This window comes from Diospyros lotus, chromosome 2, assembly GCF_014633365.1.
Source record: "Diospyros lotus cultivar Yz01 chromosome 2, ASM1463336v1, whole genome shotgun sequence".
NCBI classification, from domain to species: Eukaryota; Viridiplantae; Streptophyta; class Magnoliopsida; order Ericales; family Ebenaceae; genus Diospyros; species Diospyros lotus.
Genome location: NC_068339.1, coordinates 138,769 through 153,835, shown reverse-complemented (window position 1 = coordinate 153,835; position 15,067 = coordinate 138,769). Strand labels below are relative to the sequence as shown.

Genomic DNA, 15,067 nt, shown 5'->3' with positions numbered 1-15,067 from the left:
TCAAATGGGGACATTTTGAGGGAAGTATGGTGGTCAAAGTTATACCACCATTGAGTCAAAGACAACCACCTATGCCACCCTTGAGGTTGTAGGAAGCAGATACACCTTAAGTAGGTTTCCAAGCTTTGGTTCACCCTTTCAGTTTGCCCATCAGATTGGGGGTGATAAGTTGTGGACATATTCAACTTGGTCCCCAAAGCCTTCACAAGCTCTAGCCACATTAGGCTAGTAAAGATCTTATCATGATATGAAATTATAGACTTAGGAATCCCATGTAATTTTACCACTTGATCTAGAAGCCACCTCCTGAGTTGTGTAGGGATGGGCCAACCCTATAAAATGGGCAAATTTTGTTAGCCTATCAACAACCACCAATATGCTGTCATTTCTCTTTGATCGTGGTAAACTCTCAATAAAATCTATGGACACACTAGTCCATGCTTGGTTTGGGATAGGTAAAGGTTGTAGAAGGCTCGGGTAAGCCACTAGTTCATATTTACACCTCTTGCTCATGTCACAAGATAACACAAACTCATTTACCTTTGTTTTAAGCTTGGGCCAATAAAACAATTTCTTCACTCGAAGATAGGTATTTTGAATCCCTGAATGCGCTAAGAGAGACTTATGTAGGGCTTGCATTATTCTCCTCTTGAGACCAAAATTGTTCCCAATCACCAACTTGCCTTGATATCTTAACATACCTTCCACCAAACTATATCCATCTGCCTCATTGGAACCCACAACCAACCTTCCGGCAATTCCCTTACTTTCTCATCTCCCTCATAGTTGGTTCCTACTTCTTGGCACCACTCAGGAACTATAGTGGTTATAATTGGTGAGCTTCATTCCTCATGGCACCTTGAGAATGCATCTGCTACCACATTCTCCCTGCCTTTTTTGTACTGTATAATATAGTTCAATCAACTCCACCTGGGGATGTTATCCACTGCTGGTCCCAAGCCCGGATAAAAGAGGAGGGTTGTGTTAGGTAGCCGACAGCCAACGTAAAACTTAGTTGGATCCAAAACATGAACTCTAGACAAATTATGAAAAAACGTTTGGGCTTGGGCGTGGGCGTAACCCTTCATAGCGACGTGCTACACTGCCCGCGTGTAGTGTCAAGTGAGCTAGGGCCGTTGCATTGGCGCCCGGATGTAGTGACAAATGGGCAAGGGTTCCTGCATTTGCTTGGACGGATGTGGGTAAAGAAGTTAGTCTTAACATCAAAATCAAAATCAAAATCAAAACCAAAAACAAAATCAAAATCAAAACCAAAACCAAAAACAAAATAAAAAACAAAATCAAATTCAAAGTCAAAGCCAAAAAGAAAATCATAGATTAAGGATTGGGTCATGGAACATAGGAACATTAACAGGCAAAGCTATGGAAGTGGTAGATGTGATGATTAGGAGAAAGATTAATATTATGTGCCTTCAAGAGACGAGATGGGTAGGGAAAAAAGAAAAAACTTTGTCAGAAAATGGATATAAAATATGGTACACAAGAAATGATCGAGCAAAAAATAGAATGGGGATCATTATGGATAAAAGCTTAGTAGATGAGGTAGTGGATGTAAAGAGAATAGGGGATAGGATTATTATGGTGAAGGTTATTCTAGGAAGAATGACTATGAATATCTTTAGTACATATGCACCACAAGCGGGGTTAGATGAGGAGATAAAAGCAAAATTCTGGGAGGACCTAGAGAGACTCATACAAATGATACCAAGATGAGAGAAAGTGATTATAGGAGGTGACTTAAATGGTCACGTGGGTAGAGACGGAAACGGCTATAGAGAGGTACATGGAGGGTATGGATTCGGGGAAATTAATAATGAGGGTAAGTCTATTCTAGATTTTGCAATGGCATATGGGCTCATCATAACCAATACTAGGTTCAAAAAACGGGACGAACACTTAATCACATATAAAAATGTCACATCAAGCATCCAAATAGATTACTTCCTCATGAGACAAGAGGATCGGGTATGTTGTAAGGATTGTAAGGTGATACCGGGAGAGTGTTTGACTACTCAACATAGACTTCTAGTACTTGACGTCCAACTAATCTTCAAAGAAAAATTAAGGGGTAGAAGAGAATGGAATGGAGAAGGACAGACAAACCAAATGTGGAGAGAAATGGCTAATGCCCTGAGAAACACAACAAAGGTAGTGCTTGGAGAGACAAATGGAAGAGCCCCTAATCTTAAGGAGTCTTGGTGGTGGAATGAAGAAGTGCAATTGAAAATTAAAAATAAAAAAAATTGCTATAAGGCTATATATCAGTGCAACAATGAAGAAAATCAAAAAAATTATAAAGAATAAAAAAAGGCAGCAAAAAAAGCTGTTAGTGAAGCAAGGTCAAAAACATACGAGAATCTATACAAACGACTTGATACAAAAGATGGAGAAAGGGATATATATAAATTAACTAAAGCAAGAGAAAGAAAAACAAGGGATTTAAATCAAGTGAAATGCATAAAAGATGAAAATCAAAATGTATTAGTGAATGAGGGAGCAATTAAGGAGAGATGGAAGGAGTATTTCACAAAATTATTCAATGATGATGGCGACACAAGAGTTAGGTTGGGACATCTTAGTAACTCTGAAGGGAACGTGAGCTATACGTTTTATCGACGCATAAGTCCAAATGAAATAAGGCAAGCATTAAAAAAGATGAAAAATCATAAGGTGGTGGGACCGGATAATATATCAATAGAAGCATGGAAATGCATGGGAGAAAAGGGTATCTCCTGGCTAACGAAATTATTTAACGCGATTCTTAAATCAAAAAAGATGCCAGATGAGTGGAGGAAGAGTACTTTGGTCCCTATATATAAGAACAAAGGAGATGTTCAAAACTGTGAAAATTACAGAGGAATTAAGTTAATGAGCCATACCATGAAACTCTGGGAGAGAGTAATAGAGCAGAGGCTCAGAAAAGAAACAGAGGTCTCAGAAAATCAGTTTGGTTTCATGCCCGGTAGGTCAACAATGGAAGCTATATACCTACTGAGGTGCCTAATGGAAAGGTATCGGGATCATCAGAAGGACCTACATATGGTGTTTATAGATCTAGAAAGGGCCTATGATAGGGTCCCTAGAGAAGTATTATGGAGGGTTTTAGAGAAGAAATGAGTTCGAATAGCCTATATACAAGCCCTTAAGAACATGTATCATGGTACAGAGACAAGAGTCAGAACATGCGGAAGGGATATTGAACCGTTTAAAATTACAATAGAATTGCATCAAGGTTCTGTACTAAGTCCATACTTATTTGCTTTAGTAATGGATGAACTCACTAAAGATATTCAGACAGAGGTGCCATGGTGTATGCTATTTGCAGACGACATAGTGTTGGTGGATGAAACAAAAGAAGGAGTGAACACTAAGCTTGAGTTATGGAGAAACAATTTAGAATCTAAGGGATTTAAATTAAGCAGAAAGAAAACAGAATATATGGAATGTAAATTTGGTAAGAATGCAAGAGTAGAGGATGTTATAATAAAATTGGAAGACCAAATCTTACAAAGAAAATACCATTTTTGATATTTGGGATCAGTGATTCAAAAAGATGGAGAAATTCACAAGGATGTCACACATAGAATTAAGGTAGGTTGGCTAAAATGGAAAAATGCATCGGGGGTGTTATGTGATGGTAAAATCCCATTAAAGTTGAAAGGAAAATTCTATAGGACAACTATAAGACCAGTTTTGTTGTACGGCTCAGAATGTTGGGCAGTCAAATACCAACATGGGCAAAAGACGAATGTAGCGGAAATGAGGATGTTAAGATGGATGTGCGGCCATACAAGAAAAGATAAAATTAGAAATGAAGTTATTCATAATAAGATATGAGTAGTGCCAATAGAGGAGAAGATGAGAGAGACTAGACTAAGATGGTTTGGTCATGTGAGAAGGAGACCAAGAGACGCTCCTATGAGGAGAGTTGATGAAATGGAACAATTAATCAAAAAAAGAGGTAGAGGCAGACCTAAGAAGACTTTGAGGGAGACATTAAAGTTTGATATAAAATATATAGATCTCAATGAAGATATGACAAAAGATAGAAATATATGGAAGTCTAGAATTTATGTAGTCGACCCCACATAGTGGGATAAAGGCTGGATATGTTGTTGTTGTTGTATATGTTGTATAATATAGTTCAATCCCATTAGTTTGGCCATCCCCTTCTTTTGAAGTTGAATATACAATTTTTGTTGCAACATAAATTTCAAATTCTCATGATCTGTTTTAATTATTGTTGAACGAGAATTCAGCAAAAGAAGAAGAAGAAGTCCAAATTGAAAAGGAGTGGAGAAGTTTTACAAGACTAGGGGATATCAAGATTATCCTAGGATGTTTTAGTAGTAGATAATTGTTGTAAATATATGTCAATATTATATCTTGTATCTGTTTTATCTCCTAATTTTTAGGAGATAATGTTTCCTAGATTTTAGGAATAGATGGCTCAAATCCTTTCCTACTTTATAAGAAAGAGATTAGGCTGAAACTTGTATATATTCTCTAAAACCTCTTGGAATTAATTTAAGCAAGCATTCTCGAATTTTTCAAAGATTTGTTTCAATTATAAACCTGTCTCCCTCCAAATAATGTCTCTATTTTTCTATAGCCATTACTACTGATAGGAATTCCTTTTCCTATATACTGAGCCCCATGTGTCTAGGACTCAAGGCCTGGCTAAGAAATGCCAAGGGCCTTCCTTCCTGCATCAATACTGCTCCAATTCCCGTCCCAGAAGCATCTATCTCTAAATCAAAGGGTTTGTTGAAATTAGACAACCCTAAGATAGGCACCCGCTCATAGCCCTTTTCAATTCCTCAAAGGCTTTCTCTGCCTCCTTCCCCCAACTGAATCCTTCCTTCTTTAAGAGCTTTGTCAGGGGTTTACTGATATCCCCATAATCCTTCACAAACCGGCAGTAATACCCGATTAACCCAAGAAACCCCCCATAGCCTTTACTGTAGTTGGTTTGGGCCAAACCATCATGGCTTCCACCTTTCTTGGATCGGTGCTGACCCCATCCCCTGATATTAAATGCCCCAACTACTCCACTTGACCTTGACCAAAGGCACACCTAGTCCTTTTGATAAAGAGCTGGTTAAACTTGACCTCAAAGGTGGTTCTTAGGTGAGCCAAGTGCTGGTCAAAGGTAGGGCTGTAGACAACTATGTTGTCCAAGAATACGAGTATAAATTTTCGTAGGCAGGGTTCAAAAATTCGGTTCATGAGAGACTGAAAAGTGGCTGGTACATTGATGAGCCTAAATAGCATCACCAAAAATTAAAAGTGTCCATGGTGTGTTCTAAAGGTTGTTTTGTGTATATCCTCGGGGGCTTGATTTTAATTTGGTGGTAGCCCGAGCGTAGGTCAAGCTTAGAGAAGAATTTGGCAAGGTGTAGCTCATCCAAAACGTCTTTCACAAGAGGTATAGAAAATTTGTCTTTGATGGTTATGGCGTTAAGCTGGTGATAATCCACACAAAAACGCCATGATCCATAATTTTTCTTGACTAATAGAACTGGGGAAGCAAAATGACTTTGGCTAGGTCTAATGAAAAATTGATGTAGCATCTCCCTAACCATTTTCTCAATCTCTGTCTTTTCGATTGGGGGATAACGGTAGGACCTAATGTTGATAGGTTCAACATTAAGTTTGAGGTTAATAGCATGGTCAAACTCTCGGGTGGGAGGAAGGGTTGTGGGTTCAAGGTCCTCAAATTCTACCGGCAATTCATCAAGAAGGTGTAGTTGGTGTACCTGATCAGGCCTCCCCAGGGGTGTGTTGACTGTTAAGTAGTATTCCCCTTGCATTGCCTTGCTGTTAGGACTCTCATCTACTGCCACAATTGAGAACAGTCGTGTCAACTGGTTCCATTTACTCTTAAAGATCCTCTGTAGCCTCCTTCCAGTAATCATCTTGCAAGCTCCAGCTTCTTTCCATCCAGTGAGAGTTATCTTCCTCCCTTCTTTCTCAAAAGTGATCTCCATCCGATTGAAGTCAAAACTTATGGGGCTCACCCCCTTCATCCAATCCACCCCTAGCACTATATCACAGCCCCCCCAATTGTAGGAGTTTGAGATCCGCCTCAAACTCCTCCCTTTGTATCTCCCAACAGAAGCCATTACAGGCTGACTTACTTATCACTCTGTTTCCATTAGCCATTGTCATGCACAAGGGTTGGGTACCCACAATCTATTAAAATCATTACTTACTTATCACTCCTAGCTTTGCTTTCATCCAAAAAATTGTGGGTGCTCCCACAATCTTTTAAAATCATTAGGCTGCAGTCCTTCACACTTCCTTCTACCTTGATAATCTTGTTATTGGCTACCCTTTCAAAGCATGAAGTGAGATCTCTCCATTGTTATCCTCCCCCAATTCTTCACACTCACTAATCTCTTCTTCTTCCAACATTTCCCCATCCTCTCCTTCCAGAAGTAATAGTTGTCGTTTGCACTGGTGTCTAGGATAATATTTATCCCCACACCTTTGCTCAATTAGTTTCCCTCCTTGTGGTGGTGTTATATTGTGGCCTGAACTTGGTCCACCCAAATCTTCACCCCTGTATTTCCCTTTACTAACTCCCGGTTATAGCCTTTTCCTCCCTGACTAGATGTTTCCAGAATCACTCCCTTTTGTTGTTGCCTCTGCCTCCTCATCAAAGCTTCTGCCACCATCTCCTGCAGCCAAGCACTCTCAGCTGCCAGCTCCACTATTCGGGGCCTTATCATTTTAACCATGAGCCTAAGTTCATCACTAAGACCACTCATGAAACTGGAAACAAAATAGGCCTCCAAAAGATGAGGATTGTGGTTAATTATTAGAGACCTCAATTCCTCAAACCTTCGTTGATAGGCCCTTACTTTTCCAGATTGTCTTAGCTTGTTGAACTCCTCAAGGACATCCATCATACTCCCTTCCCCAAAATGCTCACACAATTTTCCAAAGAACTCCTCCCAAGTATAGTTTCCCCTTACTCTAGCCCAACCTTGAAACTAGGCATCCACTACATCATTGAAGTATGTTGTGGCTAAGGTTACTCTCTGACTCTCTGGTATATTATACCAATTGAGCATCCTCTCACATTTCCTCAACCACCATCTGGGATTGGTTCCCTCAAACATAGGGATCTCTATCCGAGGCGTGGGGAACCCCGGGTGATGAGGGTTGGCATGACCATCCCTTCCCCTGTCCATAACTACTTCTACTTCCTCCTCCAGATCCACCTCAATTTTAGAGGTCCCATTCACACGATTCAACCTATTCCCTTGTAGAATAGGCTCTATTCCCTCCCTAGGAGGAAAATCAGGAGAAATCCTTACCGAATTTTGGCGAGTAAACATCACCATGAATTGCTACAATTATGCTCCCATCTCCTCCCTCATCTGAGTGAGAGCTCCATCCAAATGCCGTTCCAACCCCTCCATTGAACTCTCCATCTTGCGATCCATCGCCATGATCGCATCGTGATTTTGTGTAGACCCAATCTCCAACTAATCAGCTATGTTATGGAATTTTATCATAGTCGGGCTGACTTGTTGCAGCTGCAACTCGAGATTCTTCATGTGGGTTCCATCCGCCATAGATTAGATTTCCAAAGAGCTAAGGCCGAGAATCGAGCTTTGATACCAAAATTGTCACAGCCTAAGCCTGACAATTGTTTTCTTCCTAATTCGGTATGAATCAGGAAGAAGTAGATCAGAGATCAGGAAGCAATTGTAAAATGAGAGAGAGAAAGAGAGAGAGAGAGTGCAAACATAATTCTCTTTAATATTCTGCATACCCCAATCCACGGAGGTCGTTGGGGATTTATACAAGGTGTCAAAAGAGTAGATCCCTATTGAGGTGGATTCTACACTCTTTCACGATTGTAACAAACTCTCACTACACTATAACCACTTGCACATGGCTACAAACTAACACAACAGAAATTACAGCAGTAAAAATAAAAAAATACCATAAACCATGGTCCTACTCGTGACACATGGTCATCTCCACATAACTTGTATGAGGGGCGACATTGCCGATCCTATGCTTTAGCGTCGTAATTTCTACAAATACAGATTGGCATGCTATCTTTTTTTCCTAGTCTTGGTCATTTAAGAAAATTTTGAATAACTAGTTTGTCACTCTAGTGCTTAAGAAAAGGGAATTCTCCATAATGCTTTAAAACTTCTGGCTAAGATGCTAACTCAACATTTTAAATAAGTTCTACATAAAAGGGTGTCAGATTCCTAGAGTGCTTTTGTTGATGGTAGAAAATCCTTGATGTCCTTGCTGCAAAGAAGTATTTGGACTTAAAATACAAACCAGAGACCCAGGTATGATATGTAATCTGGATATTGGGAAGGCTTATGATCAAAGAAATTGAGAGTTCCTTTTATATATATGCAAAGGTGGGGTTTTGATCAATCTTGGGTCAGATGGATTCTTTTTTCATCTCCATTGTTCGGCTCAAGTGAATGAGACTCCTGCAGGTTTCTTTAAAGGTGCCCAAGATTGAGGCAAGGGGATGAGTTGTCTCCTCCAAGCTCTATCCTTGTCATGGGGCATTAAATAGACAGCTGGACAGAGTAGTTGGAGGGGCCTTTTTGAGAGTTTCAGTTGTGTTCTCTTTTGATTTAGTGTGATTTGGCTAGAAAGGCAAGAAAATTTTGAATCTCCAGTTTTCATGACTAGGAGACTAATCATAAGTGATAGATAAGACATTTCCAAGCTAGCAAATAGAATGAAAGGGATACTTAAGTGCTTATTTTCAAAATATCAAAGTGCTTATTTTCAAAGGAGTTATATTACATCGTTAAGCAAGTCATATTAGATGTAAGCTAGAAAATTAAATAAGGATGAAGATGAAAGACAATTACTTCTTAACGAATAACTCCACCATAGCTTGCCGCTCATCTTTTGACAGCCTTCTCTGAACTTTTTGAACTTTTGAATCAGAAGCAGCAGCATATGACCGTCGAGTCCAACAAATGTTTGAACCTGACTCGAGACTAGATATCCCAGCATACACTGTCAAACATCCCAACTGGATATATGATTGCAAAACCAAGTAGAAAATTACCAAAAAAAAAAGTTTTTTGAAACATGATTTTCAATATCTAAAAGGGCCTGTTTCCGTGATGTTTCTTTTTGTTCCCCTCCCTTTTACTTAACAACTAGAATGTTGGTAGGAAAACGTAACAAATTGCGCAAAGGTATAGAACACTGAATACGCAACGAACAAGATGGTGACCAGACGGCGATAATGATGATAAAAACACGCAGAAGGAGAATCAGGCAGCGCAGAGATTAAAGTCGAGAAGAGCAATAAAAAAAAGAAAACCTCGTAAACTACGGTTGGAAAAGTGATCGCCGGAATTTGCAGAAGCGAAACGAAGAAACCGTCTTGCAGTAAACCGCATCTCTATCACCACGTAAAAGCACCGACCTACAGCTCCACCGCTTCCACCGAAAACTGCTCTCGGAATCTGATATCAGTCCTCCATCGCTGGAATTCGAAAATGCCCATAAGTTTGTAAATGTAGTTGGATGTGATTATGGTTGCCAACAAGTGCCTACCGCCTGGAGAGAGAGAGAGAGAGAGAGAGAGAGAGAGAGAGAGAGAAGGGTTGAATAGGGTTTGGGCAGTGGGCAGGGGTTTCTGAGGAGGGTTTAGGGTTTTTATTTTTGTCCTTTCTTTTTGCTTCTCGGGAGAGTTTTTTTGATTAACAGAATTATTAAAGTAAATTATCGAAAAATAGTATCATTTTTATAAAAAAAAAACTAAACTAAAATAGCATTTGCAAGTAAAAAATGAAAATAGTATCAATTTTTCTGTTGAGAATAATAGTATTCGTTTGAATCTATATATTTAGGGTAAATTACAAAAAAAATATTTAAAATTAAAATTTATTATTATAATTTTAGATCAAATTTTAATCTTAACAATTGATTATATTATAAATAAAACGCTGTTAGAAATTGTTAGCATTAGTTGTTAAATGATGACTTAGTGATCAACATCATCATCATCATCATTTAAAAATCACACCATCGCCTATGTGTTTGTTTTTCTTTTTTTTTTGGTCTAAATCATTTGTCAACTCATTATTTAGTGCTAATAAATTGATAAATCTTGTTAATTAATTGTAAAAGTAAAAAATTATTTTAAAATTACAATAAATCTAAAAAAAGTTCAATATATATATATTTATTTATAGTTTAGCCAACAACTTACCATAAATATAATATAATAGATTGGGTGTACTAGTGAACATGTCACGCGCAGTGGGCAACTATAATTGCCCACTCTTGTCACATGACATGACTGCAATACTAACATCATGATAAATATATAGTTTCAGGCCACTATTATTGTTCCATGTAATTTTATTATATATCTATTAATTATAAAATAATTTTCCAAAATATCATTTATATACTTTAAAGGATTATTAATTAATAATATTAAAGTAGTTGTATTTATATATGGAAGATGTTTTGATGAATGATGCAAGTTCTTAGAATTTGTCCTAATTTTATGTCCGCTCCCTGATCAACGGGTAATTATAATATATTTGCATTAAAATAAAAAAAAATTATTATTACCAAAATACAATAATCTATTTTTAATTGTGGATAGACGTAAGAGTCTTGGGAGTCGTGTCTTTGCTGATGAGAATCTTGACAAGCAATTGGATCTGGTAAAGGTCTAGATCTGATAATCTGATAGAGCTAATGATCTGGTGGCCCAAAATGATCTGGTGACCTAAAATGATCTGGTAGCCTAAAATGACCGAGTGGCTTCGGTGACGAGTGGCCTTGATGACGAGTGGTCTTGGTGACTGAGTGGCCTTGGTGACCGAGTGGCCTACAAAACGAGAGCACCGTTAGGACGCGGGTGGGGGTCCCCACGCGAACCCTCCGATGCTTGAGTTAGATCTCGAGAGAAAATGAGAAAATTGTACTTCAATTACTCAAAATTGTGTACCTTGTGATGAAGGCGTGGTCTCATATTTATAGCGGAGGAGAAAGAGAAGACGTGCGAGAATCAGGGCGAGAATCTCACGGCCCATTTTGATGATTTCGCGGCCCATCCGAGAGGAAAAATATGAGAGATTGGCCCAAGTCCACTCGACCATGACCGAGTGGGGGGCCACTCGGTTGTGACCGGGTGGGGGGCCACCCGATCATGCCTTCTTTTGCCCTTTTCCTTGGCTCGGTTTTGAGTGGTTCTCATATATTAACTTCAATCCTGATTTACACCTTTATTCAGCTCAAATATCTCAAAACACAAAACATAAAAGTTGTAGATAATTCTTTTAGCTTTCCATAGGACATTGAATCAGCTCAATCGAAGCTCGTATGAGAAAGTTATAGCTAAAAAACTAAGGTAGTGTCGTACCCACTCAGCATAACCGAGTGGGGTCATGAAAAGTTGTGGGAAATTGATCTCCCCATGACCGAGTGAGGGGCCACTCGGTCATGACCAAGTGGGGGGCCACTCGTTCATGCCTTCTTTTTGGCTTTTGTCTTGGTTCGGATCCATCTTCCTTCAATACTTGACTTTGAGCTTTGATAGTGCAGGTGCATCAACTTCATGCCCAATTTACACCTTGATTCAGCTCGAATCTCTTAAAACTCAAAACATGAAAGTTGTAAATAATTCTCTTATATTTCTATAGGACTTTGAATCACCTCAATTGGAGCTCATATGAGAAAGTTATGCTTGAAAAACTAAAGTAGTGTCGTATCCACTTGGCATAACCGAGTGGGCCCTCCCCACTTGGTCTCTACTCGACCTCTTGCTCCTTCGGCTTATTTCCTTGACCTCCTACAATCCGTTGGGCCTTTGGGGTTCATGTCCATGTCTCACAACTTTTTTAGGTCTTGTAATACTCCAAGTTTACAGGGCATATCAATTGCTCCCTACTCTTTTAGTTGGAAGGTTTGGGTGAAAGAGTATCTTGTCCTGTAAACTTTTTAACATTACTTCTCTTTTAGCTGTTTCATCTTCTACACATCCTCTCGAGCTTGTTTGCACTCCGTGCTTTTAAATTTCTAGGCTCTAGTGATTTTCAATTCCTTTGCAGAAGTATGAGGTAGATATACTAGTAAGTTCGCTTTCCATAGATTTCTAACTGTACACCGAACAATGAGTTTGATTCTGCTCCCAGTTATGGTGTTGTGCATAGGACAGTAAATTTGCACTTTCTTTTCCCTTATTATCGGGCGGTGACCAGGACAATGGGTTTGAGTTCATTTTTCCCTCGTTGCCGGGCTGTGACCAGGACAATGGGTTTGAGTTTATTTTTCCCTCGTTGCCGGGCTGTGAGCAGGGCAACAGGCTTGAATGTACTTTTACCTCCTTGCCGGGCCGTGAGCGGGGCAATGGGTTTGAATGTACTTTGACTTCATTACCGGGCCATGAGCGAGGCAATGAGTTTGAATGTACTTTTACCTCGTTGCCGGGCTATAAGCGGGATAATGAGTTTGAATGTACTTTTACCTCGTTGCTAGGCTATAAGCGGGACAACGGGTTTGAATGTACTTTTACCTCATTGCCGGGCTGTGAGCGGGACAATGGGTTTGAATGTACTTTTGCCTCATTGCCGGGCTGTGAGCGGGATAATGAGCTTAAATGTACTTTTATCTCGTTGCCGGACTATAAGCGGGACAACGAGCTTGAATGTACTTTTACCTCGTTGCCGGGCTGTGAGCGGGACAATGAGCTTGAATGTACTTTTACCTCATTGCCGGACTGTAAGGGGGACAATGGGCTTGAATGTACTTTTACCTCATTACCGGGCTGTAAGCGGGACAATGGGCTTAAATGTACTTTTACCTCATTGCCGGGCCATGAGTAGGGCAATGGGTTTGAATGTACTTTTACCTCGTTGTCGAGCTATAAGCGGGACAACGGGCATGAGTTTATTTTTCCCTCGTTGCCGGGTCGTGAGCGGGGCAACAGGCTTGAGTTTATTTTTCCCTCGTTGCCGGGCCGTGAGCGGGGCAACGGGCTTGAGTTTATTTTTCCCTCGTTGCCGGGCCGTGAGCGGGGCAACGGGCTTGAGTTTATTTTTCCCTCGTTGCCAGGCCGTGAGCGGGACAACGGGCTTGAGTTGATTTTTCCTGTAAGCAGAGCATAGCAAACAAACTTTCACAAAGCAATGTGTGATGAAAACGCTTACATTTTTTGAAATAAGTGAGTACATCCACTGTTTCATTTTGGGTCTTATTGTTGCCTCTAAGCACGAAATGTTTAGTTTCTCGTTCTTTAACATAGGCTCTCTTCAATGTGTCTGAATTTTGCTCACAATTTTCTCTTTGAGGGCATTAATGGGGGTTGACTGCCTTCTTCTAAGGGCATGTCCATTCGTGGCTTGTCTTGATGGAATATGAGGAGTCTCCTGCCATAGTTTCACCGACCGAGATGACATGTATGGGCTCATGAACTGGTTCATTGTCTAGAGGTGGATTCTCTCCGTAATCTCTTCCTCTCTCTTGACATCTCTGATTTGATCTCCCCCGCTCTTCCTGTCTATCTTCTCCTTTTTGAGGCTCTCTATCTTTGACTTGTACATACATTTGAAGATGTCCTTCACGAACTAGCATCTCAATCTGATCTCTTAACTCCCGACACTGGTCAGTGCAATGACCACGGGTTCTGTGATATCTACAATATTCTTCTCTATTCTTCCCCATGGGACGGTCAACCTTTTTTGGGAGTCTAATGAGACCTGACCCTTCGATGGCTGCAAGTATGGTTGACCGAGGTTGGAGAAATTTGGTGTAATGGTGGAACTGGGGCTGAGGTATATCTGATCCCCTAACCCGCCTGGAGTCTTCTTCAACATCGCTTTCCTTCTTTTTTCGCTCTCTACCCTCATTCCCATCTACAACTCTCATAACTTCCGTATGGAGCACGCATTTATTTGTTTTAGTAAACAAATCTTCTAGGGAAGTTGGTGGGTCCAAAGATAATGATTCTTGTAAGGGGGTTAGTCGTGTTCCGTGTAACATAGCAGACATTGCCATTGCAATTGGTAAATCATGAACTTTAAGGGTGGTGTTCCGAAATCTATCCACATACTGACGCATAGTTTCTTTGTTCCCCTGTTGAATACTGAGCAAGTATGTGGCGTCCTTTTTTCTTCGACTATTAATCATAAATGCCTTAACAAATTTCGTTCTGAGCTGACCGAATGAAGAGATAAAAGCCTCAGGTAAACTGTTGAACTATGTCCGGGCATGCCCTGATAGAGTTAAGGAGAAAGCTCGGCACATTATGTCATCGTCCCATCCGTGCAATATCATCAACGACTCATAGCTTTGAATGTGATCATAGGGATCGTCCTTGCCATAATAGGGGGTGATTTGAGGCATCTTAAATTTTCTAGGCAGTGGCTTATCTAATAAATCTGTAGTAAACGGACATTTTCTGCGTTGTTGGTCCTTCGTGGTTGGGATCAATTTCTTTCGTTCAAGTACTTCTTCAACTACTTTTTTCATGTCATCTCGTATACTTGCTGCTGTTGGGTTATCATGTCTTGTTGACGTGCCAGCCCCAGTTTCATGGTATCTCCGTCTTTGGGCGCTTCTAGCCCTGTTTTCCTTTTGTGGGCTCTCATTTCTTCGGGGCATGGCGTGAGGACTCTTCCTTGGTGGTGGTGATCTATCTTCCCGACGAGGAGTGGATCGGGAATGAGAATCGGGAGTGTCCTCTCGATAGGAATCAGCTCCCACCTCGGGCTGAGTCTCAGGTGGTGGCATAAACTTTTTCAAGGTATCGGGTAACGTCCCTCTAGGCATCATACCTTGGAGTATACCAGCTATGTCTCGAAGTGCCTGCATGCCCTTAACGTGTTGTTGTCTCAATGCTTCATACTCTTTCCAGGGGACGGTACGCGGTGGCTGTCGTGAAGTCCCAGCTTGATCAGTAGGAAGTGGCCCTAAGCCGATGTTAAGTGGATGTGGGACTGATTGGTTCCCCACCTGCTGGCTGGGGGAAACAGAGCGATCACCTCCTTGTGGTTGAGCATTATGAGGGGGGGAGGTG

At 40.5% G+C, this 15,067-nt stretch overlaps 1 protein-coding gene across 3 annotated transcripts in view; it reads right to left on the bottom strand.

Annotated features, from left to right (window-relative positions):
- LOC127794316 (uncharacterized) overlaps positions 1-9,672 on the bottom strand; it is a 29,996-nt gene extending 20,324 nt beyond the window's left edge. For 2 of the 3 annotated variants that reach the window (XM_052325306.1, XM_052325307.1), the window contains exons 1-2: positions 9,353-9,672; positions 8,889-9,039 (exon numbers count right to left, since the gene is read on the bottom strand). In XM_052325306.1, the coding sequence (XP_052181266.1) occupies positions 8,889-9,039; positions 9,353-9,431 (230 nt within the window). In that variant the 5' untranslated portion in view covers positions 9,432-9,672. Of the gene's footprint in view, positions 1-8,888; positions 9,056-9,352 lie in introns of all 3 variants that reach the window. The other variant, XM_052325308.1, reaches the window with a different exon arrangement.
- Positions 9,673-15,067: the final 5,395 nt, after the last annotated feature.